General features: G+C 59.7%; 3 protein-coding genes across 17 annotated transcripts in view; 2 read left to right on the top strand and 1 right to left on the bottom strand.

Annotated features, from left to right (window-relative positions):
• The window catches only part of AGAP3 (ArfGAP with GTPase domain, ankyrin repeat and PH domain 3), a 60,004-nt gene extending 47,283 nt beyond the window's left edge, over positions 1 to 12,721 (bottom strand). For 2 of the 8 annotated variants that reach the window (XM_067041834.1, XM_059074104.2), the window contains exon 1: positions 12,064 to 12,406. In XM_067041834.1, the coding sequence (XP_066897935.1) occupies positions 12,064 to 12,391 (328 nt within the window). In that variant the 5' untranslated portion in view covers positions 12,392 to 12,406. Of the gene's footprint in view, positions 1 to 12,063; positions 12,417 to 12,571 lie in introns of those variants that run through there. The other 6 variants (XM_067041830.1, XM_067041832.1, XM_059074106.2 and 3 more) reach the window with 6 other exon arrangements.
• Positions 12,722 to 15,884: 3,163 nt separating this feature from the next.
• Positions 15,885 to 18,448, top strand: TMUB1 (transmembrane and ubiquitin like domain containing 1). The gene is made up of 3 exons (XM_059073758.2): positions 15,885 to 16,010; positions 16,912 to 17,330; positions 17,629 to 18,448. The coding sequence occupies exons 2-3, from the start codon at positions 16,942 to 16,944 to the stop codon at positions 17,978 to 17,980; spliced, it is 741 nt and encodes a 246-aa protein (XP_058929741.1). The 5' UTR covers positions 15,885 to 16,010; positions 16,912 to 16,941; the 3' UTR covers positions 17,981 to 18,448.
• A 213-nt stretch (positions 18,449 to 18,661) lies between these two features.
• FASTK (Fas activated serine/threonine kinase) lies at positions 18,662 to 23,023 on the top strand. Of its 8 annotated transcripts, none has more exons than XM_059073441.2 (10): positions 18,662 to 18,886; positions 19,688 to 20,110; positions 20,610 to 20,789; positions 20,910 to 21,049; positions 21,544 to 21,757; positions 21,859 to 22,018; positions 22,226 to 22,317; positions 22,410 to 22,524; positions 22,602 to 22,716; positions 22,810 to 23,023. In XM_059073441.2, the coding sequence occupies exons 1-10, from the start codon at positions 18,805 to 18,807 to the stop codon at positions 22,915 to 22,917; spliced, it is 1,629 nt and encodes a 542-aa protein (XP_058929424.1). In that variant the 5' UTR covers positions 18,662 to 18,804; the 3' UTR covers positions 22,918 to 23,023. The 8 variants fall into 8 exon arrangements, with proteins under 8 accessions (XP_058929424.1, XP_066897938.1, XP_066897941.1 ...); XM_067041837.1 differs by having other exon boundaries at positions 18,677 to 18,886; positions 21,859 to 22,012; XM_059073439.2 differs by having other exon boundaries at positions 18,759 to 19,143.
• Positions 23,024 to 23,069: the final 46 nt, after the last annotated feature.

Raw genomic sequence — 23,069 nt, forward strand, 5'->3', positions numbered from 1 at the left:
GGGGCTGCCGTGCGCTCAGGGCCCACTGAGAGAAGCGCGGCCCAAGGGCCACAGCCGGCAGGGGATGGGGGGTACCCAGGAAGGGAGGTGAGAGCCCGTTAACACGGTTTCAGGATGGCGTGTCCGCCCCCCGGCCCCACCCCAGAGAGTGACAGCCTGGGAGGGAATGAGAGCTCCGCAGGGTGATGGGCTCTGTCTTCTCTGGGTTGGCTGGAGGGCCATCAGGACATCCCAGCCAAGATGTCAAGTCACCGAGGGCCTGCTAAAGGCAGAGAGCTGCCCAGCCCAGCCCACTGGCAGGTTCCCTGCCGGCTCCCCGGACAAAGGTTAACAAGAGGGGGTTGGTGAATGCAGTACAACAGGATGCTGCTTCCTGGGTGGCTCCACAAGCATCTCATCTCCAAGCAGAGCGGGGAGGGGGAGGGTCTCCTTATTTCAGGGCCCGGAAGTGGACTGAGGGACAGAGCAAGGAAGCCAGCCCAGGCCGCTGGCTGGGAGGGGCCTTATTCTGTGCCACGTGTTTTCAGAGAGTATGTGTACGTTCACGCACTGTTTGCCATCATATACACGTTACTCAGCGTAAAGACAAAACACAAACCAAAAAGAAGCTTGCAGAAACAGCTCCGGCCTAAGACACCAGCATGGGGGGAGGGGAATATTGTGACTTTGCTGGTGACGCGTCCTGGCACACCTGCTGTGGGTCACGGCTGAAGGGACGTGGCCAGGATCACCCGGCCCACCTCTCCTGCGCGCTGGAAGGAGACTACGGCGTGAAGTGCAAAGGCCCGGGGCCTCACCCCGCCTTGCTGCTCAACAGTGACCTTGAACCCCTGGTAGGTGGCTTCCACCCGCCCTGCTGCTCAACAGTGACCTTGAACCCCTGGTAGGTGGCTTCCACCCTCTCTGGTCCGCAGAGCGAGGGGCGGGGCTTACAGTCTGCACGGCTGGCCGGGCGGCCGGCCTACATAATCGGCACCCTGTTCCCGGCACCCTATTCTCGAGTGCTCTGCACTTCACAGTCCAGCACTTCAGTCCGTCAAGCGTGAGGAGGGTGCGCAGAGACCAGCCAGTGCGGGGACTGTGCTGTTCCCGTGAGCTCTGCCCGGCGACAGGCTCTCTGTCTGGCATGTCCACTCTCGGCCGGGCCCACCGGCCCTTGCCCCCAAGCGGACGGAAGAGCCTTTCCCTGCCACTCCCTTCCCCTCACCCTAATTCAGGATTACCCTTGGGCCGTGATGCAGAGGGGGCGGGCGGGGACGTCAGGAGAGCAGAGCGGCAGCCACGTGGGATGAAACCTCCAAACCCTAGTGCCGCGAGCCACGCTGGGGCCGTCGGCAACCCATTCTCAACCAATACACTGACTGAGAGGGGCCTGGACGCGATCCCCCCAGCAGACACGCGCCCTCTCCTCCAGCTTCTTGCAAAAGAGCGGGCTCTGGGCTCACTCCCCACCTTCTGCCTTGAGCAAAACTGTGTGAATTTTGGTTCCAGAACTTGAGAACCCCGGACAGGAACACGTTTCGGGGCCAAACCCCCGCAACAGTAGTTGTGCTTCCGGGTTTTAAGAAAATCCAGGGTGAGGGCTTCCCTGGTGGCGCAGTGGTTGAGAGTCCGCCTGCCGATGCGGGGGACGCGGGTTCGTGCCCCGGTCCGGGAGGATCCCACATGCCGCGGAGCGGCTGGGCCCGTGAGCCGTGGCCACTGAGCCTGCGCGTCCGGAGCCTGTGCTCCGCAGCGGGAGAGGCCACAACAGTGAGAGGCCCGCGTACCGCAAAAAAAAAAAAAAAAAAAATCCACGGCGACAAAAAACTACTGTGACTTCAGTAACCCTTCTAAACAGATTTATCTGCTACCCATCACCACAGCCTGAGCAGGTACTCAGGAGTGTTTGTTGAATGACTGAATGAAAATGGCAGGATAGACATGAAAGGCACGTTACTTAAAAAATTTTAATACGAGGGCTTCCCTGGTGGCGCAGTGGTTGAGAGTCCGCCTGCCGATGCAGGGGACACGGGTTCATGCCCCGGTCCAGGAAGATCCCACGTGCCGCGGAGCCGCTGGGCCCGTGAGCCGTGGCCGCTGAGCATGCGCGTCCGGAGCCTGTGCTCCGCAACGGGAGAGGCCACAACAGTGAGAGGCCCGTGTACCACAAAAAAAAAAAAAAAAAAAAAAAAAAAAAAATTTAATACGATACTTTAGAAAGATGAATCCAAAAGGATATACTTCTGTATTCAATTTTTCCAACAAACAGGAATTCGTTTGTTACCTTATAGGCTAAAATTAGAGCTGTTCTTCCAACACCAGAGACACTGGCCATGCATGGCTCCTGAGCACTTGAAATGCGGCCACTCCAAATGGAGAGGCACTGAGCGGGTGAAACACAGTTTGAAGACTTAGTTGAAAAAAGAATGTAAGATGTCTCATTAAAAACTGTTATATTGGGGCTTCCCTGGTGGCGCAGTGGTTAAGAATCCGTCTGCCAATGCAGGGGACATGGGTTCGAGCCGTGGTCCGGGAAGATCCCACATGCCACAGAGCAACTTAGCCCACGTGCCACAACTACTGAGCCTGCACTCTAGAGCCCGCGTGCCACAACTACTGAAGCCTGCGCACCTAGAGCCTGTGCTCCGCAACAAGAGAAGCCACCACAGTGAGAAGCCTGCACACCACAATGAAGAATACCCCTGCTCGCCGCAACTAGAGAAAGCTCACGTGCAGCAACAAAGACGCAACGCAGCCAAATATAAAAACAAATAAATAAATTTATAATAAAATAAAATAGTTATATTAATTAATTTATTTTATTTTTATTTTTGGCTGTGTTGGGTCTTCGTTGCTGCGCGCAGGCTTTCTCTAGTTGCAGCAAGCGGGGGCTACTCTTCATTGCGGTGAGCGGGCTTCTCATTGCGGCGGCTTCTCCTGTTGAGGAGCACGGGCTCTCGGCGTGCGGGCTTCAGTAGTTGTGGCTCCCGGGCTCCAGAGCGCAGGCTCAGTAGTTGTAGCACACAGGCTTAGTTGCTCCGCGGCATGTGGGATCTTCCCGGACCAGGGCTCGAACCAGGCGGATTCTTAACACTGCACCACCAGGGAAGCCCAGTTATATTAATTTGTTAATTGCACACTGAAATGAGAATATTTCAGATACAATGGGTTAAATAAAACGCATTATTAAAGATAATTTTTTTTTTACTTTCTTCATATGGCTACTTGAAAATTTACACATGACTCACATGTGTAATTGGTGCTGAATTAGAGGAAATACTTTATTATTATTTTTATTTTATTTTATTTTTTTTGCGGTATGCGGGCCTCTCACTGTTGTGGCCTCTCCCATTGCGGAGCACAGGCTCCGGACGCGCAGGCCTAGCGGCCACGGCTCACGGGCTTAGTTGCTCCGCGGCATGTGGGATCTTCCCGGACCGGGGCACGAACCCGTGTCTCCTGCATCGGCAGGCGGACTCTCAACCACGGCGCCACCAGGGAAACCCCTAGAGGAAATACTTTAATCGACGGGGCAAGCATTCAGATGAAAGCAATGCTGGGTGCCTGTGTGACACACTCCTTGTGACCAGCTGTCGTCCTGGGTCTGCTCCAATCAGCTGGAACGTCAGACAAGTCCGGACCTGGCACCCCTCCCTGGGGCCTGCCAGGCTCAACCGACTTACCCCAAACTCTGCCTCACCAGGTTCTCCCGTTTGCCTGCTCGGGTTCAGGGAACATGACTGCGGAGCCACCGCTGCAGGTGCCACGAGGGACACTCCCTCCCCCCGAGTCCTCTCCGCAGCCCTGCAAAGGCTGGAGCCACCGTGAACACTTCCGAGGGGCCGGGGCTGGTCTAAAAGCTTTGCACGCGTTAACATACTTCACTGTCACACCTACACCATGAGATGGGTGCTCGTAAACATATTAGCAGCAAGGAAGCCAAGACGCAGACAGGTTACACCACTACTAAGTGTCAGGGATGTAAATCTAGGCGGCCTGGCTCTGGAGCCGGATTGTACCCACTCCCCTGCACAGACCGGGACAGAGAAGGAGTGACACCAGGCTCCATTCTACCACATCATCCAACCTAAAACAGTCTAGAGGAGTCTAGAAACAATAACCAAGACGAGTGGGGCTTCAGAGAGACTGAAAGCCACCAAATCTTCACAGTGCTTCTTAGCAAAGGGCCTTCATCTAGGGCCTGTTTAACCTAAAAAGTTCTCTGGTCAGGGAAGTGCATCTGCCCCACCCTGGAAGAGACCACACACAGAGGAGGGGCCGGGAGCTCCCGCCAGGAGCAGAGCAGGAGCCCCGGGTGGGGTCCCGCCCTCCCAGCCTCCCAGCCCTGCTGCACACACAGACCCGCAGACACACACGGAGAGGCCATGACTGGGCTCGAATCCCACTCTACCAGCTTGGGCTCCAGGTTCGCAAGCCAACAAAGCATCAAATTAAAAGGCAAAAGAGAAACTGCTGTGGGCGGGTGCATCAACAGTGGCAAGGAGGGGTGCTGACAAACAAGAAAGAGAAAGAAAATACATACTATAAACAGGCACGAAAACAGCAAAGGCACATACATCCCTCTGGGACCGTGTGCTGTGGGCTCACTCACCTCGGTGCCCAGGGCCCCGAGAGGGCCAGAGTGCCGCCAGAGAGACCAAGACCGCGGCTCCCCTCCAGCAAACAGCAATGTATGCCTGATCTATGTTTGCAGATTAAAACTGTCCTACACAGCGGCTTCCCTGGCGGTCTAGTGGTCAAGACGCTGGGCTTCCACTGTAGGGGGTGTGGGTTCGATCCCTGGTTGGGGAACTAAGATCCCACATACCGCACAGTCAACAAAAAACAAAAACAAAAACAAAACTATCTTACACATATTAAGAAAAAGAGTAACAAACCACGAGTAAGATGAATAAAGGATACGGAGGGAATTCAACAAAATACAAAAACCAAAAACATTATGTTTCATGTTGACGCTCACTAGTAATCAGATACAAGATAAAACAACAACAAAAATCATTTCATCATTTCTCTTCACCTTTCAAGTGGACACGGTGGGCAGGGAACAGGCAGTCTCTGCCCCAGGGAAACGGAAAGGGCCTTCCTGCAGGGCAGTGAGGCACACAGAGAAAGTCCCCAAAAGGTCGTGCGTGCCCGACGGCCCCACTGTTTTCTTCCACTTGGGAATTTGTCCAAAGGAAATAATCAGACAAGTGTGCAAAGATCTAGGTACCAGGAGGCTTGGATCACCTCTCAGCTCACCACGAGCACGCACTGGGTGCCTGCTCTGGGCCAGGAACCGCGCTCGGCGCCGGCCACGCCTAACCCCCATCACACTGTCACCACCCCTCCTTCTCACCTGAGGAAACTCGGGTACAGAGGCGACGACCGGCTCCCGGAGGGCTGCCGGGCAGCGTGTGTCATATGCTGCGCACAAGGCAGCCTCAGAACCTCCCACGGAACGGAGTCTGCCCTCCCTGGACCAGGGACCCACGACTGAGGTGCTCCAAATGCTCGAGGGCGGGGTCACGGCGAGCCGTGCAGATGAAACCAGAACTGGGTTCTAGGAGAACAGGCCGGGGGGCTTTTGGGGGCGCCTTCAAGACTTGCCCGAGTTCTCACAGCCAGTTGGCGGCAGAACAGGAATGAGAACCCAGGGATCCCAACTGTCCCGCAGGGAGCTGCCGGACGGGTGCATGAACGCAGATGCCTTTCTTGAAGCTGTGACTCTGGTTCCCCTTCTCCCAGTGGAGTACTTCCCACAGAAGCCCCACTTTCGCTGTGAAACGCCAAGAGAATCATCAATCGTGGAACAGCAGATAGTAGATATATATAGGAGAGAAAGCAGATGGGAAAGACACCCATCAGACAGACAGACAACAGCAGGTACCTCGGGGAGGGGTGGGGGGCACACACATTTCTTCAACTTCCTTTCCACATTTGAATGTGTTATAACCAGCACGCATTATTTCTGTCATTTCAACATATATTTAGGGGCTTCCCTGGTGGCGCAGTGGTTGAGAGTCTGCCTGCCGATGCAGGGGACACGGGTTCGAGCCCTGGTCTGGGAAGATCCCACGTGCCGCGGAGCAACTAAGCCCGTGCGCCACAACCACTGAGCCTGCGCTCTAGAGCCCATGAGCCACAACCACTGAAGCCCACGCGCCACAACTACTGAAGTCCACGCACCTAGAGCCCGTGCTCCGCAACAAGAGAAGCCACGGCAATGAGAAGCCCGCGCACCGCAACGAAGAGCAGCCCCCGCTCGCCGCGACTAGAGAAAGCCTGCGCGCGGCAACGAAGACCCAACGCAGCCAAAAATTAATTAATTATATAAAAAATGAGTTATTTAAAAAAGAATAAAATAAACGTATACTTAAATTTTTTTCATGTTTAAATATTTTGGAGTCTTCTCTTGGTCGAGCCTCTTTCTCCTACACACAACATCCACGCTGCTCATAGAAGGGAGGGCCTCCCTCCAAGAGCCACCATTCAGTTGGGGATTCAAGACACTCAGAAGAAAAACTACGGCAGGAGAGAAGAGCTCTGGGTCACCCTTAAGTGATACTCGAAAAGCTTCCAAAAGTTCAACTCGAGGCCAAAACCTGGCCTGAGAGGCACCCAGAAGGGCTGACTGGGTGTCCAGCCTGGCCCAGCAAAGCTCCGTCGGCCTATCTGTGTGAGGGAAAGAGCACCGGGCCTGGAGTTGGAAAACCAGGCAGAGTCCCTGGCTGTGCCGCTCCTGTGTGGCCTTGGGGAAGTGACTCCATCTCCGTCCTAGAAGATCTCATTTGCAGAACGGAGAGGATACCTGCATACCGGAGAAGACTGCAAAGGATTGCAGAGGCCTCGTGACCATCTCCAGCAGGCAGCTGAGGGGTGTTAGCTGCTGGAGCACCGCACAGTGAGTGGTCCCCATCCTCAAAGCAGGAGATCCCGGCCACCTCCCCTTCCCGCTTCCATAACCCTAGAGCTCAGTTCAATGCGCCAAAGTTAGCTGCCCCTCACCCCTGGCCTGCGTGGTGGAAGCTGGCTAAGGCGTCAGGAGGAACGCTCTCTGGTTCAACTAATCTCGAATTACCTGTGTATTAAAAAGAGAAGGGGGGCAAGCCCAAGGGTCCCGGGTGGGTGTTCAGGAGATGCTGAGCGGAGACACAGGAGTTCTCAGGGCCCCGGGTCTGCCTCCCCCAAGCTAGGGCCTCCTTCCCCCTCCATTCCTGAGGTGCTGAGGCCACAGGCCCGCTGACAGCTGCTAGGGAGGGCTCGTCAAATGTACGGCGTGGACACTAAGAGCTCATTAATCCACCTCTCCTGCCTGCTCTCCCCGTGGCCCTGTTCCCTCTGATCCAGCCGGCACCGCACAGAGAGTAAGTTCTCAAGTGCAACGGGCTCTCAAATACGACCTGCCGGTTGGCTCCTGCTTCGACCCTCCCGTGACAGCCCATCTCCTGCGGGCTTAAGCGTCACCTCGTATGGTCTCCTGGAGCAAGGTGAGGTGTCAGTGAATCAATACAGGCTAAAGCATTCAAAACTCCCGAACCAGGGTCCTCCTGCCTGTCCCCCGTGGACTCAATGCTCCAGGCACGCAGACCAGCCTGCTGTTCCTTGAACCCCGACCCTTGCCGCCTTTGCCAACCTGTTCCCTCTGCGTGGAGCACCTCTCAGACCCTGCACCTGGCACACACACATTCAGTTAAAGAAATAAGTGGTAGAAGAAAGTTAGGGTATGTGCCAGCCACAGGGTGTTTAGGAGCAAGGACCGTCTTATCTATACGGTGCCTTCCACCTGGCAGAGCGCAGTGAAGGAGGACCGGATGGAGGGTGGGGAGGCCGCATCTCGAGGCGGCCCAAGTTCCTGCAGGCTTGGGGTCTTGCCAAGGCTTCCCCAGTCTCTCATCTTCGCCCTGCTTTTCTTAAAACCCGGCCTTTCTTCCTGCCACTCCCAACCCCCCCTCTGGCACCTCCTACAGGCTGATCCACTCACCTTCAGGGCCCAGAGTGCTGGCTCAGCCCCTCCCCTCCCCTCCTGCTCTCCACTGTGCTAGGTGCAACTGGACCACACAGTCGGAGCTAAATAAATGTATCTGGAACAAATGCAGCTTTCCCAGGCCACTGGCCCCCACGCCGATATCCTCTTTTTCAGAATTCCTAGACCTCTTCCGTGCAAAGTCCTAAATAACCAGTCCCCCAGCAGGCACTCATTCCCCAAACCAGCTAATTACCAGAACGGGCCGGGGAAGTTACAAGACGCAGATCCCTGGGCCCCCATCCCAAACCCAGAGAATCAAATCCTTTTGGAGGGAGCCTCAGAAATGCATCCTTGAGCAAGTCCCGCAGGCGAGGATTACCAGCCGCCGCCCCGAGGAGGAGCAGGCAGAAGGGAATCAGCTGAGGAGAGGGCTTCTCTTTCTCTGTCTCCAAAACGTACACAATTCTTCTCTCTGCACCAGAGCGCTGTTGCTGGGATCTAGTCACAGCACACAGGCGCAACAGGGGACAAACTCTAGAGCCCTGGGCAGGCCTGCAGGGAAGGGTGTGGGTGCTGAGGCCGCCCCCTCCCACTGCCCCGCCCACAGCTCCGGGCCCCGTTCTCTCTTCAGCCTAATTGTGAACCAGACCGGAAAACCCGCACCTCTTTTTACCCGAGTCTTTTCAGAATGTTACCAAGCCTGGAGCCCACAGAGGCAGGCGGACGGCGCCTCTGTGAGTGAGGGGGGAACAGGCCAGCTGGGGCGCTGGCCCGTCCAAGGAATTTCACTGCTTAAAAACCCCTGGGGGAAAACCAAGGGCCACGGGAACGGGAACAAGTCACCCAGTTGACAAAGCCGGGTTCCTGCCACAGCAGTAGCCTCCCGGGGCCACAGTCTGTGCTACCAGGCCCTCCACGCGGGCCTCCCCTTGGGCAGACCTCCCCAGGTTTGCATCTACTCAGGGACAAGCCTGCCTTTCCAGGCCACCTGCTGGGACCCCAAGGGCTGCTTCTCTCAACACCTCATCCTGGCTTCCGGCTCACTTGGCCCAGCATCGCTGTGTTCTGCGTGCCCAGACGGTCCCCCATCTGGACCAAGGCCTGGTTCCTTCGTGTCCTCTTCCTAGGACACAGCCAGGACACCCGAGCAAGCCCCGGGAGCGCCTCTCCCGCAGGTCCCTCCCTTCTCTGAGCCTCGGTGTCCCCACCTGGGAGGTGAGAGTGGCTCAAAGGCTCCACACGCAGGGGGCTGTCTATCCCTCCGTCCCAGCTCCTGGTGACATTCCCCTCGTTTCTTAAGACCAAAGGGTGGACAGGTTTGCTCTCTCCTTGGCCCTTGGTGTGAAAAGGAACTCCCTCCCTCCAGATCCTGTCCTGAAACACAGGAAAGCTCAAAGTTCCTCTGCTTCTTCCTGCCCTGGCCACAGGGTGAGAGGGGCTGAGAGAAGCAGAGAGAATATAGGAGGGCAAGGTGCCACCACGCTTCCTCAGTCCCAAACGCATCCTGGCCGCATGTCTGCGGTCACCTTCAGGGCTCAAATGCACCCTTCACTAAAGTATTACTGAGTGAGGCGTCTTACACACTAGGAAAATGAGCCTCCCCCTAAGAGGCTCACCCCTAGGAAACACAGGATCAGCCTCCCAGGCGATGAATGTGTTTATGTAACGGTCTCGACCCAGGTCCGCTGGGCCCTGGCAGGGGCCTCGGTCAGGCTCAGAGAGTGAGCAGGGAAACGCCCGCCAGAGAAGCTGCCGCCCTCCCTCCACTGAGAAAGAAGGTGCAGACTCCGCTTTGCAGGACAGAGGCAATATGGTTTAGCAGATGGGGAGAGAAAGGATATACGGCAGAAATTGGAGGAGTTTTCTGGGTTTGTGTTTTGTTTTTTTTTTTTTTTTTGATGCCTGCCTACAGCAGAAAAGCTGGGGCGACAGGAGTGGGAAAGCAAGAGTGAGGTGGGTAACAAAGATGGGTTCCGAGAGAGGCTGGAAAAAAAAAGGGGGGAGAAAGAAGAAAAGAGGTGGGAGGCCTTGCCAAGAAAGAGCAAGGAAGTAGGGACCAGGAGAGCTGGGAACGGATGTGTGAGGGGGCAGCTGGGCCCTGGTGACAATGAAACATTGGGTCCCAGGATCCGCAATGGTGATACCAAGCTTCCAGGCTAAGCAGTCGGAATGTGGGGTACTTCCAAACCGCAGTGGGGAAGCTGGTCACGGGGGAGGGCTCTAAGAGGGGAAATTCCACCTATCATGTTGAATTCAAGATGGGGGTGAAAACCCAAGTGTGTCCCAGGAACTCTGGCCTTCACATCACAGAAGATGCCGGGCCAGAGACCTCCTGAGCTCGCGGTGGCGGGGGGGGGGCCGGGGGGGGGGCGGGAGGGGTACTGTTAAGGGAGCAGGAGTTAGACGTGGAATCCAGCCCAGTCCAGCCTCTCCCTGCTCTGGATGCCATCCCTCACCCCTCCTGGGGCTGCCCCACCCCCTCCAAAAGGGGCTGTGCGGGGTGGGGGGGGGCATCTTGGTGCTCATCAGAACTTACTTCCTCCGGGGAAACAGGGAAGCTGCAGGGAACGGCATTTCTTCCCCCCCCCCCCCGCCCCTTCAGATCTAGGAGAAATATTGGTCATCTCCTCTCTTTGGGGCCAATGGCTCACACAAATGCCATCTCCTGGTCCCCAGCTACACCGATGATTCAGGCCATTTACTCAGATCCATGCTAATGAGTTTTTTTCTGTCACCTAATTAGTTCACAGTGAACTCAGCCTTGAGAGGAAAGAGATGCGAAGCGAGAGAGCTGGGAAAAGGATAGAAAGAAGGCAGATGGGAATGCTACAAGAAAAGAGCAGGACCCCAGCTCTAAATGGGGTCCCGTACCCCCAAAAGACCAACTATGCCTTCCTCAGCCATGGGGACCTCTGAAAGCAGAAACGGGGTGTTCAGGTGACGGACACCCCCCCCCAAGAGCCTCACACAATGAGAGAAAGATGGGAGTGCGGCCCGAACTCTGAGGCCTAAGCACTGGACAGGGCCCTGCCCACACCTCCAAGTCATCAGCAAAAGGCCTCGCACTCTGCCTGTATTTCAGAACCCACCACCTGCTGGTGGGCGTCTCCCTGCAAATGGAGCCGGAGGAGGAAGCAGATGGCCCAGGCCCATCTGCCCCACATGCGTTCAAAGGTCACCACACCGCTGAGGTGCCTGCGGTGCTGCCCGTGCCCCCCACACCCGGGGTCGTGGTACATCTGTCAGCAGCGTGCACCCAACTTCCTCTGCCCCTCAGTAGCCGAAGTCCAGGGCCCGAGAGCCTAGAGAAAGGAGCGCTGGGCAGCTCAGTGGCCCGAGGTTCTAGTCCCCGACGCCTAGCGCTGTGTCCCTGGAGCTCGGTCAGCGCCCACCAGCCCCGAGCCCGCCTCTCGAGCGGCTCCCTGGAGAGCAGCGGCGGGTGCCCGGCGCGCGGGGGGACCCAGCGAAGGCGCCACTGGCCCGGCCGGGGCTTCCCACGCGGCCCCGGCGCCCAAGCCCCGCGCCAGGCCTAGCCCGCGCCCGCCGGGCCGCGGCAGCGTGGAGGGTGTGCGTCGGAAGAGCGAGCCTCGGCGAGCGCCACCCTTCGGGGCGCGCGGGCGCTGGGCCCGGGAATGCTGCCATCCACTAACGGGAGGCTCCGATCCACCGCTCCGCTGCGGGCAGGGCCGGGACAGCGGCTGAGACGCCTCTCCGGCAGCGGCCCCACCTCCCGGCCCGCCGAGGCCCTCCGCCGCGCCCACCCTCCCCGGCCATGCCTGACCAGACCTGGCCTCTGGACCCCGGAACCTCTGAGGCTCCGAGCGCACCCGTCCCCGGAGCGACACCACCCTCACGCCCGGGAGCACTAAGATCAGAAAACCTGTCCCCTGGCACGGGACCTGCCCCCAGCCCCGAAGTGTCCCCAGACGAGAAATGGCGAAGCCTGGCCGCCGGCTATGCAGCGCCAGCGATCAGCAAACGGCGTGGCCCCGACCTCAGGCGCGCGAGGACCCCCAACGGGGAGAGCGCGGCCGGAACGGGCCAGCAAAGCCCCCGGCCGGCGCCGGAGAGGCCACCGCGCCCCAGCTCCCGCAGCCCCTGGCTCAACTCACCCTCGATGGAAATGACGTGCTCCCGGATCTGGTTCTGCAGCGCCAGGTCCTCGATGCGCTCGATCAGGTCGTAGATGGCGTAGATATTGGGATGCACGGACTCGAAGCGCTGGATCTCGGCCCGGATGGCCGCCGAGTTGGAGAGCGCGAACTGCTGGGGAGGCCCGCCGGCCAGCTGCTGCGAGGGGCCGCCGCCGCCCCCGGCCCCCGGCCCTGCGCCGCCGAACTGCCCGCCGCCCCCCGCGCCGCCGCCGCCGCCGCCGCCCCCCGGCGCCGCCAGGCTCGGCTGCTGCTGCGGGCTCTGCCCCCCGCCCGCCTGGAAGTTCATGGCTCCGGAGCCGCGGGGCCCGAGGCGGGCCCGGCCGGGTCCCTCGGCGGCGCGGCGGCGGCGGCGGCGGGCGGGCGGGCGCGCGGGGCTGGCGGGGCCGGCGGGGCCGGCGGGGCCGGGACTACGGAGCCGGTGGCGCGGGGCTAGTGCATGGGGCCGGGGGCCGGGGGCCGAGGCCGCGAGGCGCCGCCGCGCACGCTGTGGCCACCGCTGCCGGGCGCTTCACAGCGCCGCGATCCCGCTGCCTGGGAGCAGCCTCCAGCGGCAACAACAACGGGACCGGGAGCGCGCGGCCCGGGCCCTCCCCCCGCGTCATGCGCACGCACCGCCGCCCCCGCCGGCTCCAGCACACGCAGCCCGAGGCCCCCTCCCCGCCGCCCCCGCCCCCGCCCCCGCCCCTCCTGCGCGCGGGCCCCAGCGCCCCCGCCCCTCGCTCGCTCGCTGACTCTGCAGCCTCCACCCCCGAGCCGCGCGCTCCAGCCCCAGCGGCCGGGCCCCTCCCACCCAGCTTCGGCCCTTCCGCCTCCTCTCCAGGCCCCACCTACACCCGCCGCCAGGGCCACTCGCTTCGAGAGGACAGCTGCCCTGCCCCCCTCCCGGCCACAGCTGTTGCTTTCGCCTCCCTGCGCTGGTCTGGGGGGGGGGGGGGTGTCCGATCTCTGGGCAGTGCCCGCACAGTGCCCTACGCCCGAGGGTACTGATGAACGCGGCTGATTGGCCGAGGAGGGTCGCCAGGCCAGGCCCAGTTGCGCCTCCCTTACATCGCCCTGCCTTCAGTGCGGCACAGGCTCCCCTGTCCCAGGGCCCTGAGGTCAACCCTGGAGACCACGCCAACCCAGGGTTCTGTCTCAGGCCCTGCCTGGACTCTCCATTGCCGGCTGCAGCACATAGGCTGGAAATCTGGATTCCCGGATTCTATTTCCGGTTCTTCCTGAGGAGAGCTTCATCTGCCGGGCCCCGGGAAATGACACTTTAAACAACAACGTCCCGGGCTTCCCTGGTGGCGCAGTGGTTGGGAGTCTGCCTGCCGATGCAGGGGACACGGGTTCGTGCCCCGGTCCGGGAAGATCCCACATGCCGCGGAGCGGCTGGGCCCGAGAGCCATGGCCACTGAGCCTGCGCGTCTGGAGCCTATGTTCCGCAATGGGAGAGACCACAACAGTGAGAGGCCCGCGTGCCGCAAAAAACAACAACGTCCCCACTCTTATATTCCAGCCTCTCCTAAAAGACACCCACTGCCGGACTGGGAGAGGACCAGTGAACACAGCTGGACCCCACTGAAAGGGGGAAGGAAGAAGAGAAAGGAATCAAATATTATGCCTTCTTTCCCACTCACCCCATTCAAGACACGCACCAGAGTCCACATGACTGTCTCAATTTTCTTTGTCCTCTCTCCCTTGTCTATACTGTGTTCCTGTCCACTCCTGGGGCCAGGGGGTTCCCTCAACGTCCTAGTTCCTCTGCATCCCCATTGCTAAAGCTGTATGCAGTTCTGCTAGCCACTCCCCCCAACTTTCCTGAACCCCATAATAGGGGGAATTTGCAGAGCACTGGTCCCTGCCAATCAGCCTGCCAGGGCTACACCCCGATGTCCTCTGGAGCAGTCATCCTTTTTACATATCCTTCCACTTCCCAGGCTAAGCTGGGTCTTTTCCCAGCAAAAACTTGCCCACCATTCAGCTGCCTACACAACTCTACCCCAGCACCATTCCTAAGTTTCTTGTACCTTCCAAAGAAGCTGGTGCGAGCTAATCAACACCGGGGGCCTCCCAAGCTCCTGAGGGATGTGGGTTCTACCCACCTGCTTGACCTTAAGAATGTCTTGCACCCTCTCTGGGCTTCATCTGCAAAATATAGTGGTTGAACAAATCACCTACCCTATGTTCTGTAAGTCTAAGAGCAATATCTAACATATCTTTTAGAAGCTTAATTAAAATTGACAGCAAGAGGTTGCACCAGGTACCACCCAGTAGAGCTGTTGAGGGTAAAGAGTCCCTCAAAAATGTTGACCCGGCAGCCAGCACATACCTGTTTTAGCACTGGTGGGCTACTTGTCTCCTTTATTAGTATATGAGCCACATGAGGACAGGGATAGAGTCTGATTCACTGTACTCTCAGCATCTCACCCAGTGCCCAGCACATAGCATACATTTAAAAAATATTTCTAGAATAAATGAATAAATGGGAAGGAAGGAACTAGAAATAAGTTAGTTCTTTATATTATAAATCTAAACTGACTGTCCCAAGGCAACATTTGGAGTGCTTGCTCCCACAAGTAAGCATTTGCTATCAGAACACTAGGGTGCATTACTTTTATTTTATTATTCTTATTTATTTATTTATTTATGGCCCTGTTGGGTCTTTGTTTCTACGCGAGGGCTTTCTCTAGTTGCGGCGAGTGGGGGCCACTCTTCATCGGGGTGCACGGTCCTCTCTTGTTGCGGAGCACAGGCTCCAGACGCGCAGGCTCAGTAGTTGTGGCTCATGGGCCCAGTTGCTCCATGGCACGTGAGATCTTCCCAGACCAGGGCTCGAACCCTTGTGCCCTGTATTGGCAGGCGGATTCTTAACCACTGCGCCACCAGGGAAGCCCCGGGTGCATTACTTTTAATCAAGACTGGTCTAAACAATCTAGGATGTAAGATATCTGTGCCTCTCTGTGGCTATAGGAGCCCAGAGGAAGGAGGGAAAACCCACAGAAATTAACTGGCCCCGGCCAGGCCGAGGCTCAACATCCCCTGTACAGCAATACTCTAAGGACCTAATTTCTGAGCCCAAATTTGGGTGGAGGAAGTGTTCTAATACCAAGTGAACAAATAGCTACTGTTTGACAGATCCCCTACCTAGTTTTCACACTTGTTTAATAAAACACCTAAGTTTTTCCTTACAATTGTTTTAGGAAAGAAGAAATTTAGGTTCAAAGAGATTCAATAATGCACACAAGGTCATATAGTTGATAAGCACGGGATAAGGGATCAGCATTTGTGCCAGGTTCCAAAGTCCATGCTTCTTGCACAGTCTTACAGGGGCAAAGTGGAGAAGGGGACCAGGTAAATAAGGCAGCCCAAGCCTCGGTGGCCAGCCCTGAAGATGGATATCCTCAGCCAGGCTGGTGGGGCAGCCCATGGATACTGGGCTCTGGGCTGAAGAGTCAATTTGGAGGGTCCAGGATGCCTTCCGGCGTCCACTCTGACTTAAGAGTAGGCCAGGGTAGGGTCCACCTGAGCTCCCCAAAGGCTGCATCTCGAAACACCGGTGCTCTGACACGCTCCAGCTGACGTTAGTTTCTGGAGTGATACATGACCTGGCTGCCCGAGGGGGAGGGGGAGGATGCTGCTGCCGCCCAAACCTCTGCGGCCTGGAACAAACCCCCAAACACGCCCCCACCAGCCCCTCAGCGATTTGCGGGCACAGAGACAAGGCAGCCGCGCACGTGGGGCCGCAGGGCAGAGGGCGGGGACTGCTCACCGCGCCGGACTACAAGACCCACAATGCTCCGGGCTGCGGCGGCGGCGCAGCGGCAGCGGGGAAGGCGGGGGTGCCTTCAGGTGTCTGCGACCTCGCCACCTCCCGCCCGGAAGTGCCCGAGGGTCCGCTATGGAGCTGGCGGAGCCAGGCGGTGAGTCCCTGCGCCTTGACTGTACCCACCCCGCCGCCACCTTAGCTGGCCCCCGCTCGCCCCGCCCCGGGATCGCCCTCGCCCTCGCCCTCCCGCCACTCGGGGGTGGGTGTAGGGGGCGGGAAGATGGGAAGGGTGATAGAGGATCAGGGTGGGGAGGGCGAAGTCTCGGATTCCCGGCCGCGATCTGGGGTCCTGCAGCAGGCTGAGTTTGGAGAGGCTTTCAGAGGAGGCGCGGGGTCGGGCCGCCTCGGGGTGGGGTTTGAGTGCACCAGGAGGGGCCGAGTTGGGTGGGGGGTGGCAACCATCGGAGGTTCCAGTTTGCCAAAGGGCGCAGTTTGACTTTTGGCGTGGGGAAGCCTTGGGAAGCGGTCCCGTGCCGCGGGTCGGGGTTTGGGTAAATGGTAACCGGGCGGTGTGTGTGTGTGTGTGTGTGTGTGTGTGTGTGTGTGTGTGTGTGAAACTTTAGCGACGGAAGAGTAGATAAGCTTTGGGTGAAATAGACGAAGGAGTAGATCAACTTTGGGATGACCTAGACGGGAAGAGTAGGTAAGCTTTGGGGTGAAGTTTGGTGGAGGTTGAATTTAGGGGAGAGTTGCTTAGAAGGTCAAGGCCCTGACCTCGGAATAGGGTTTGGGTGAATTGGGCAGCCGGTTGAAGACCTGATCTCAGGTTACAGAAAATTAGGACTTGGGATTTGGTGATGGGAAGGGGTACGTGGGGCAAGTTTGGGGTAACTGGGTGTCAGAGCGTTCCATGTCCCACGGTGGGGCTCGGGTATGCGGCAGAGGTCTGAGGACTGTGGGAGAGTTGTGGTGGGGTGGGGTCAGGAGCCCCCCCGAAGTTCAGAGGGCCCTTGGCGGGTGAGCCAGCCCCTCATGGGTTCTTTGTGCCTCTCCAGCTCGGTAGTGCAGCGGGCAAGGCAGGTGCCATGGCCCTGATCGAAGGGGTGGGTGATGAGGTGACCATCCTTTTCGCGGTGCTTGCCTGCCTTCTGGTGCTGGCTCTCGCCTGGGTCTCAACACACACTGCCGAGGGCGCTGGCCCACTGCCCCAGCCGTCAGGGACCGCAACACCGACACAGCCCAGCGAAGCCATGGCGGTCACCGACAGCATCGGAGGGGAGGCCCCAGGAGCTGAGACCCCCAGCCTGAGACACAGAGGTCAGGCTGCACAGCCAGAACCTGGCGTGGGGCTCCCAGCAACACCGCCACCTCCGGACTCCCCCCAGGAGCCCCTAGTACTTCGACTGAAATTCCTCAACGATTCAGAGCAGGTGGCCAGGGCATGGCCCCATGACACCATTGGCTCCCTGAAAAGGTAAGCCGGGAAGAGAGGACAGGAATAAAGTGCTAAAGAGTGGCGTGGGCATGATCACAGACCTAGAAGGGCCACTGAGGATGACCAGTATCTGAGACTTATTCCTCCGTTTATAGATGAGGGAACTGAGGCCCCCAAATCACACACTGTACTGTTCCCCTGAAGCAGGAGGGGCCCCCTTGGAGGCCCTGACTTGGGTGGTAGGTGGAGGACAGAGGTGAGGGTGGGAGAGTTATTCCGGGCAAGGGGCCAGGATTGCCTGAGACCTGCTCTATTACCCAGGTCCCTCTCTCCTCAGGACCCAGTTTCCTGGCCGGGAACAGCACGTGCGACTCATCTACCAAGGGCAACTGTTAGGAGACGACACCCAGACCCTGGGCAGCCTTCACCTCCCTCCCAGCTGTGTTCTCCACTGCCACGTGTCCAGCCGGGTGGGTCCCTCACACCCACCGTGCCCACCGGGCTCAGAGCCAGGCCCCTCCGGGCTGGAAATAGGCAGCCTGCTGCCACCCCTGCTGCTGCTGCTGCCACTGCTGCTCTGGTACTGCCAGATCCAGTACCGGCCCTTCTTTCCCCTCACCGCCACTCTGGGTCTGGCCGGCTTCACCCTGCTCCTCAGTCTCCTGGCCTTTGCCATGTACCGCCCGTAGTGCCTCCACGAGCTCTTGGCAGTGTGGCTGGCCCCTCCGGACCTTGCTCCCCACTACACGGTGGGAGTTGCTGTCTGCCCAGGCCTGCCTCTCCGACCTGCCTCTTCCCGCTACCCTGGAGCCCAGCCCTGCGCCGCAGAGCACTCCAGGGGTCAGCGGAGGCCCCTCCCTGTGACCTCCACATTGGCTCTGGGCCGCCCCCCGGGGCAGCTGGCCCTCAGCACCCACTAACAGTCGGCTCCTCCGGGTCAGACAGCTGCTGTCGCTGCCTTGGCCCTGGGCAGAGCCGGGCCACGCCCCTGGGCCGTTCTTAGTGTTCTGCCTGAGAATCCAGCCACCTCTAGTCCCTGACAGCTCCTTGGGCTGATTTAGGGACTCAAAGACTGTGAGGGGCTGGAGAAGGGGAGCTGGGAGGGGTGCAGGGGGTTCTCTGGAACATGTGCAGATTAAATAACTGTGAAGTTTTCACCCTTGGTGTGTGTCTGCGTGTGCGGGCCCGGGGGCCGGGGAGCTCTTGCCCACTGGGAGAAAAGGCATGAAGGGCGCCGACCGGGCACTTCGCTCTGCCCAACCTGCCCAGCCCGGCCGCTGAGCCCCTGTCACCTTTTCATCCCAGCCTCAGCCTCTAGCCGTGTGGCCCCGCCCCGGCCCCGCCCCATCGCCGCGCGCGCAGCTTCCCGGAAGCAGGGGGCGGGGCGCGCGGCGACCTGGCGCGCGGGGACTGACGGGAGCCACGTCTCTGCTGGCCGAGGACTGTGCCGCCGCGCTTGGCGTCCGGGCGGCGATCCGGGGGCTGCTGGGAAGATGGCGGACTCGGCCCCCCGATGAGGAGGCCGCGGGGGGAGCTCGGCCCCCGGGCCCCGAGATCGACTGAGGGAGCGACCTGCGCGGGGCCTGGGGAGCCATGTAGGGGTGGTGCCTGCGGGGCGGGCCGCGGGAGGGCGGCGGGAGTCGGTGTTGGCGACCGTGCCCACGGTCTCCTGGCATCCCCGGGCCGGGTGGGCGTGGGGTGGGGGGGCCCTGACACCGCCGACTCCGCTCCATGGCAAAGCTGCGCCCTCGGGCTCCACGGGCTCCCTCCAAGGTGGGCCCTGCGTTCTCGTTTCACGGGCGAGGAGGCTTGGGCAGAGAGACGAAGCCACTTGTCCAAGGTCACGCAGCTGGTAAGTGGGAGCACCCAGCATGGAACCCAGGACCGTCCGGCTGCGGAGCCCGCGCTCCACCCTCCGTGCTGCCGCCGCCTCCTGCGGGAGGGGGAGGTTGTTGGGAGGGCGTATCGTCGCGGCGAGCTGGGCTCCAGGCTGGGCGCGACCACTAACCAGATTCGTGACCTCGGGCTTAACGTAACCCCCTCGCCTCTCTGGGCCTTGGTTTCTCCACCTGTGAAATCGAGGTAATGCCAGCCCTGCCTCCCTCCTCGTGGGCCTGTAAGGAGGACGAGAGGGGGTAATGCATGTGGAATTGCTTTGTAAATATCTCTACGCTGAGCAGCACACTGAAGGATTACGATTGCTGTTTCAAAGGATGGAAGAAGGCAGAGAGGGGCGGGTTGGGAAGAGGAGCAGGGCAGTCACAAAGAAGGGTGAACATGAGTCAGGGTTGCTCTGACCCCAGGCTTCACCGGACGGGGAGCGAGGTGAGGAGTAGATAGCTGGTCTTTCTCACCACTGGAGAATACCTCACCCCCTTTTCTGGGCCACCCCTCAGGGTCTCCATCACCCAACACCATGCTTCGAGTCCTGCTCTCTGCCCAGGCCTCCAGTGCCCGGCTGTCTGGCCTGCTGCTGCTCCCACCAGTACAGCCCTACTGTCTGGGGCCCAGCAAATGGGGAGACCGGCCTCCTGGAGGAGCCCCCCATGCAGGCCCTGTGCAGGGGTTGCAGCGGCTTCTGGAACAGGCGAGGAGCCCTGGGGAGCTGCTGCGCTGGCTGGGCCAGAACCCCACCAAGGTGCGCGCCCACCACTACCCTGTGGCACTTCGTCGCCTGGGCCAGCTCTTGGGGGCTCAGCCACGACCCCCTCCTGTGGAGCAGGCCACACTTCAGGACTTGAGTCAGCTCATCATCCGAAACTGCCCCTCCTTTGACATTCACACCATCCACGTGTGTCTGCACCTTGCAGTCTTACTTGGTGAGGACGGTGTCTTGGGGGGGGGGGGGCATTAACGGAAGAATAGAGAAACAGCAGAGGACCCGAGATCGCTGACAAAACCCACCTCTCGGGCTTGCCAGGCACGGCACATACGCCGCCACACTTGCTGCTGCTCCCCTGTATTCACGGCAGACATCACGGGTCAAGCAGCAGGTGTTGCAGCTTAGCTGGGGTGCCACCCCAGGTCCCTTCTAATACAGCGCTCTAGGAAGCCCCTGCAATTTGGTACCAGTGGCAAGAGATGAGAACTCACTTGCCGCCTTTGTATAAGGCCTTCCCCCACAGACTGTTCCGATACCTTAGTTCACGCGGTATCTCACATTTCTGTAGTGTTTCCACGTGCTCTGTAGCAAACCTTCCAGCCCAGAAAACAAGAGATGAGAAGGATTGGGAATTCATTAACTAAACCCCGGGACTGGAGCAGCACAGAGCAACTCCCTGTTGCTAGGACTGCCTCCTCTGACCCTCTCCTCCTCAGGCTTCCCGTCCGATGGGCCCCTGGTGTGTGCCCTGGAGCAGGAGCAAAGGCTCCGCCTCCCTCCGAAGCCGCCTCCCCCTCTGCAGCCTGTCCTTCGTGGTGGGCTAAGGTTGGAAGCTGCTCTGAGCTGCCCCCGTTTCCAGCGGCATCCACAGCATCACCTCATCCGCAGCCTGGCAGGTGCTGGAGGGGGTTAAGGTTCATGGGAGGAGGGGAGCTGAGGCAGAGGCAGGTGGTGTCTGGTGGAAATCTAGTTGAGGCCCGGCCTGAGGGTCCGGCGTGATGAGCTGTTCTCCGCAGAGGCCAGGCCAGAGGAACTGACCCCCCACGTGATGGTGCTCCTGGCCCAGCACTTGGCCCGCCACCGGTTGCGGGAGCCCCAGCTTCTGGAAGCCATTGCCCACTTCCTGGTGGCCCAGGAAGCCCAGCTCAACAGCAAGGTGGGATTACCGCCCACCTTCCCATGCTCCTGTCCTACTCATCCCATCCTCAGACATGCTGGCAGGCCTAACCCCCATCCAGCTTGATTGGCTGCTTCTGTCTGCAGCAAACAACCCAGTTAGGCTCTCTGCTCTTTGCCGTGGGGTTCCACCTTTGCTCACACCCTCGCTGGCTTGTCCAGCTCCCGAGCACGTATGCCTGGCTGTCTGCACTTCTCCAAACACTCTTAGCCCCTGTCTTACCTTGGTTGATCCCACTCGCTAAATCTTCAGGGACAGAACCCACAGGCACGTCTCCTCTGCTTGTTTGAAGACTAGTCACGTGGAGCTCAAGCAGTGTTTAGGCTGTTGAGCTTCTGGTGTGTGTGCAGAGGGTTTGTTCTGCCTTTATGGTGATGCCATGAGCTTGCAGGCCAAGCCTCCCTGAGGTTCAGCTTGTAAAGAACATCGGAGAACCATTTCACGCTGGGTGATGGGCTGCCCTTGCTCCACAGGTGGTACAGAAGTTGGTCCTGCCCTTTGGGCGACTGAACTACCTGCCCCTGGAACAGCAGTTTATGCCCTGCCTTGAGAGGATCCTGGCTCGGGAAGCAGGGGTGGCCCCCCTGGCAACTGTCAACATCTTGATGTCACTGTGCCAGCTGCGGTGCCTGCCCTTCCGAGCCCTGCACTTTGTTTTTTCCCCAGGTTTCATCAGCCATGTCAGTGGTGCGCAGACTGGAGGGCTGGCTGGGTCCTGGGGAGCCAGTGGGCAGGGGAAGCAGGGTGGGGGTCTGCAACCCAGTAAGCCTCGTCCTGCTTTGCTGCAGGCACCCCTCACGCCCTGATTGTGCGGCGCTACCTCTCCCTGCTAGACACAGCCGTGGAGCTGGAGCTCCCAGGATATCGGGGTCCCCGCCTTCCCCGAAGGCAACAAGTGCCCATCTTCCCCCAGCCACTCATCACCGACCGTGCCCGTTGCAAGTACAGGTGGATGGGGCAGCTTTGGGGAGGGGAGGGGAGGGGAGGGGAGCGGCCCGCAAGAAGCACGGGGTAGGCCTGTGCGTGCTGCTGCTGCGCCCTAGGCGGGCAGAAAGCGGAGCAGCAGAGGCCTTTCCCAGGGGCGTGGAACCAGGCAGGAGGGAGCTAGAACGAGTGTCTTGGGGGCCTTCCTGATCCCGGCGTTCTCCCCCTCAGTCACAAGGATATAGTAGCCGAGGGGCTGCGCCAGCTGCTGGGGGAGGAGAAGTATCGGCAGGACCTGACCGTGCCTCCAGGCTACTGCACAGGTGAGCTCCGGGTGGGCCCGCGGCTCGCCAGGCTCGCCAGGACACGGAGCCTCCGCTGAAGGCCAGCGGCTCTTTCTCTCCATGCCCTGCAGACTTCCTGCTCTGTGTCAGCAGCTCTGGTGCTGTGCTCCCCGTGAGAACCCAGGACCCCTTCCTACCGTATCCTCCCCGATCCTGTCCCTACACAACCCGCGACCCTGCCCAAAGGTAAGGGGAGAGGGTGGGAGAGCCTCGCCTGCCTTCATAGACAGCAACTCTGAGCCAGTCACGCACTTCTCCTCCAGGGTGGTACTGATGCTGCGGGAACGCTGGCACTTCTGCCGGGATGGCCAAGTGCTGCTGGGCTCACGGGCCCTGCGGGAGCGGCATCTGGGCCTGATGGGCTACCAGCTCCTGCCGGTGAGAGCGCCCCCCGTGCGCCCCCACACTCAGCTAGCATTCCTGCCCCGCCGGCCAGGCCCTGGGGTAACCTGCTCCCCTCTGCCCCTGCAGCTACCCTTCGAGGAACTGGAGTCACAGAGAGGCCTGCCCCAGCTCAAGAGCTACCTGAGGCAGAAGCTCCAGGCCCTGGGCCTCCGCTGGGGGCCTGAAGGGGGGTGAGGGTGTGCACACGGGTTCAGGATGGCCCCCCGCACCGGGGGGTGGACAGTTTGCACTTTGGCTCCCTCTACTTTGATTTGTCATTAAAGTCCCTTTCCTTCCCCCATTGCACATCTCGTTTCTGGGACAGAGTGGGCTGGATTCCGCCACCT

This window comes from Kogia breviceps, chromosome 9 (assembly GCF_026419965.1).
Source record: "Kogia breviceps isolate mKogBre1 chromosome 9, mKogBre1 haplotype 1, whole genome shotgun sequence".
Lineage (NCBI taxonomy): Eukaryota > Metazoa > Chordata > Mammalia > Artiodactyla > Physeteridae > Kogia > Kogia breviceps.

Excerpts from the sequence above, each read along its gene's own strand:
- TMUB1 (XM_059073758.2), top strand. The coding sequence starts at position 16,942 with ATGGCCCTGATCGAAGGGGTGGGTGATGAGGTGACCATCCTTTTCGCG. Across the intron at positions 17,331-17,628 it reads ACCATTGGCTCCCTGAAAAG|GACCCAGTTTCCTGGCCGGG; the intron begins GTAAGCCGGGAA and ends CTCTCTCCTCAG.
- FASTK (XM_059073439.2), top strand. The coding sequence starts at position 19,023 with ATGGCAAAGCTGCGCCCTCGGGCTCCACGGGCTCCCTCCAAGGTGGGC. Across the intron at positions 22,318-22,409 it reads GCCTCCAGGCTACTGCACAG|ACTTCCTGCTCTGTGTCAGC; the intron begins GTGAGCTCCGGG and ends CATGCCCTGCAG. Across the intron at positions 22,525-22,601 it reads ACCCGCGACCCTGCCCAAAG|GGTGGTACTGATGCTGCGGG; the intron begins GTAAGGGGAGAG and ends CTTCTCCTCCAG.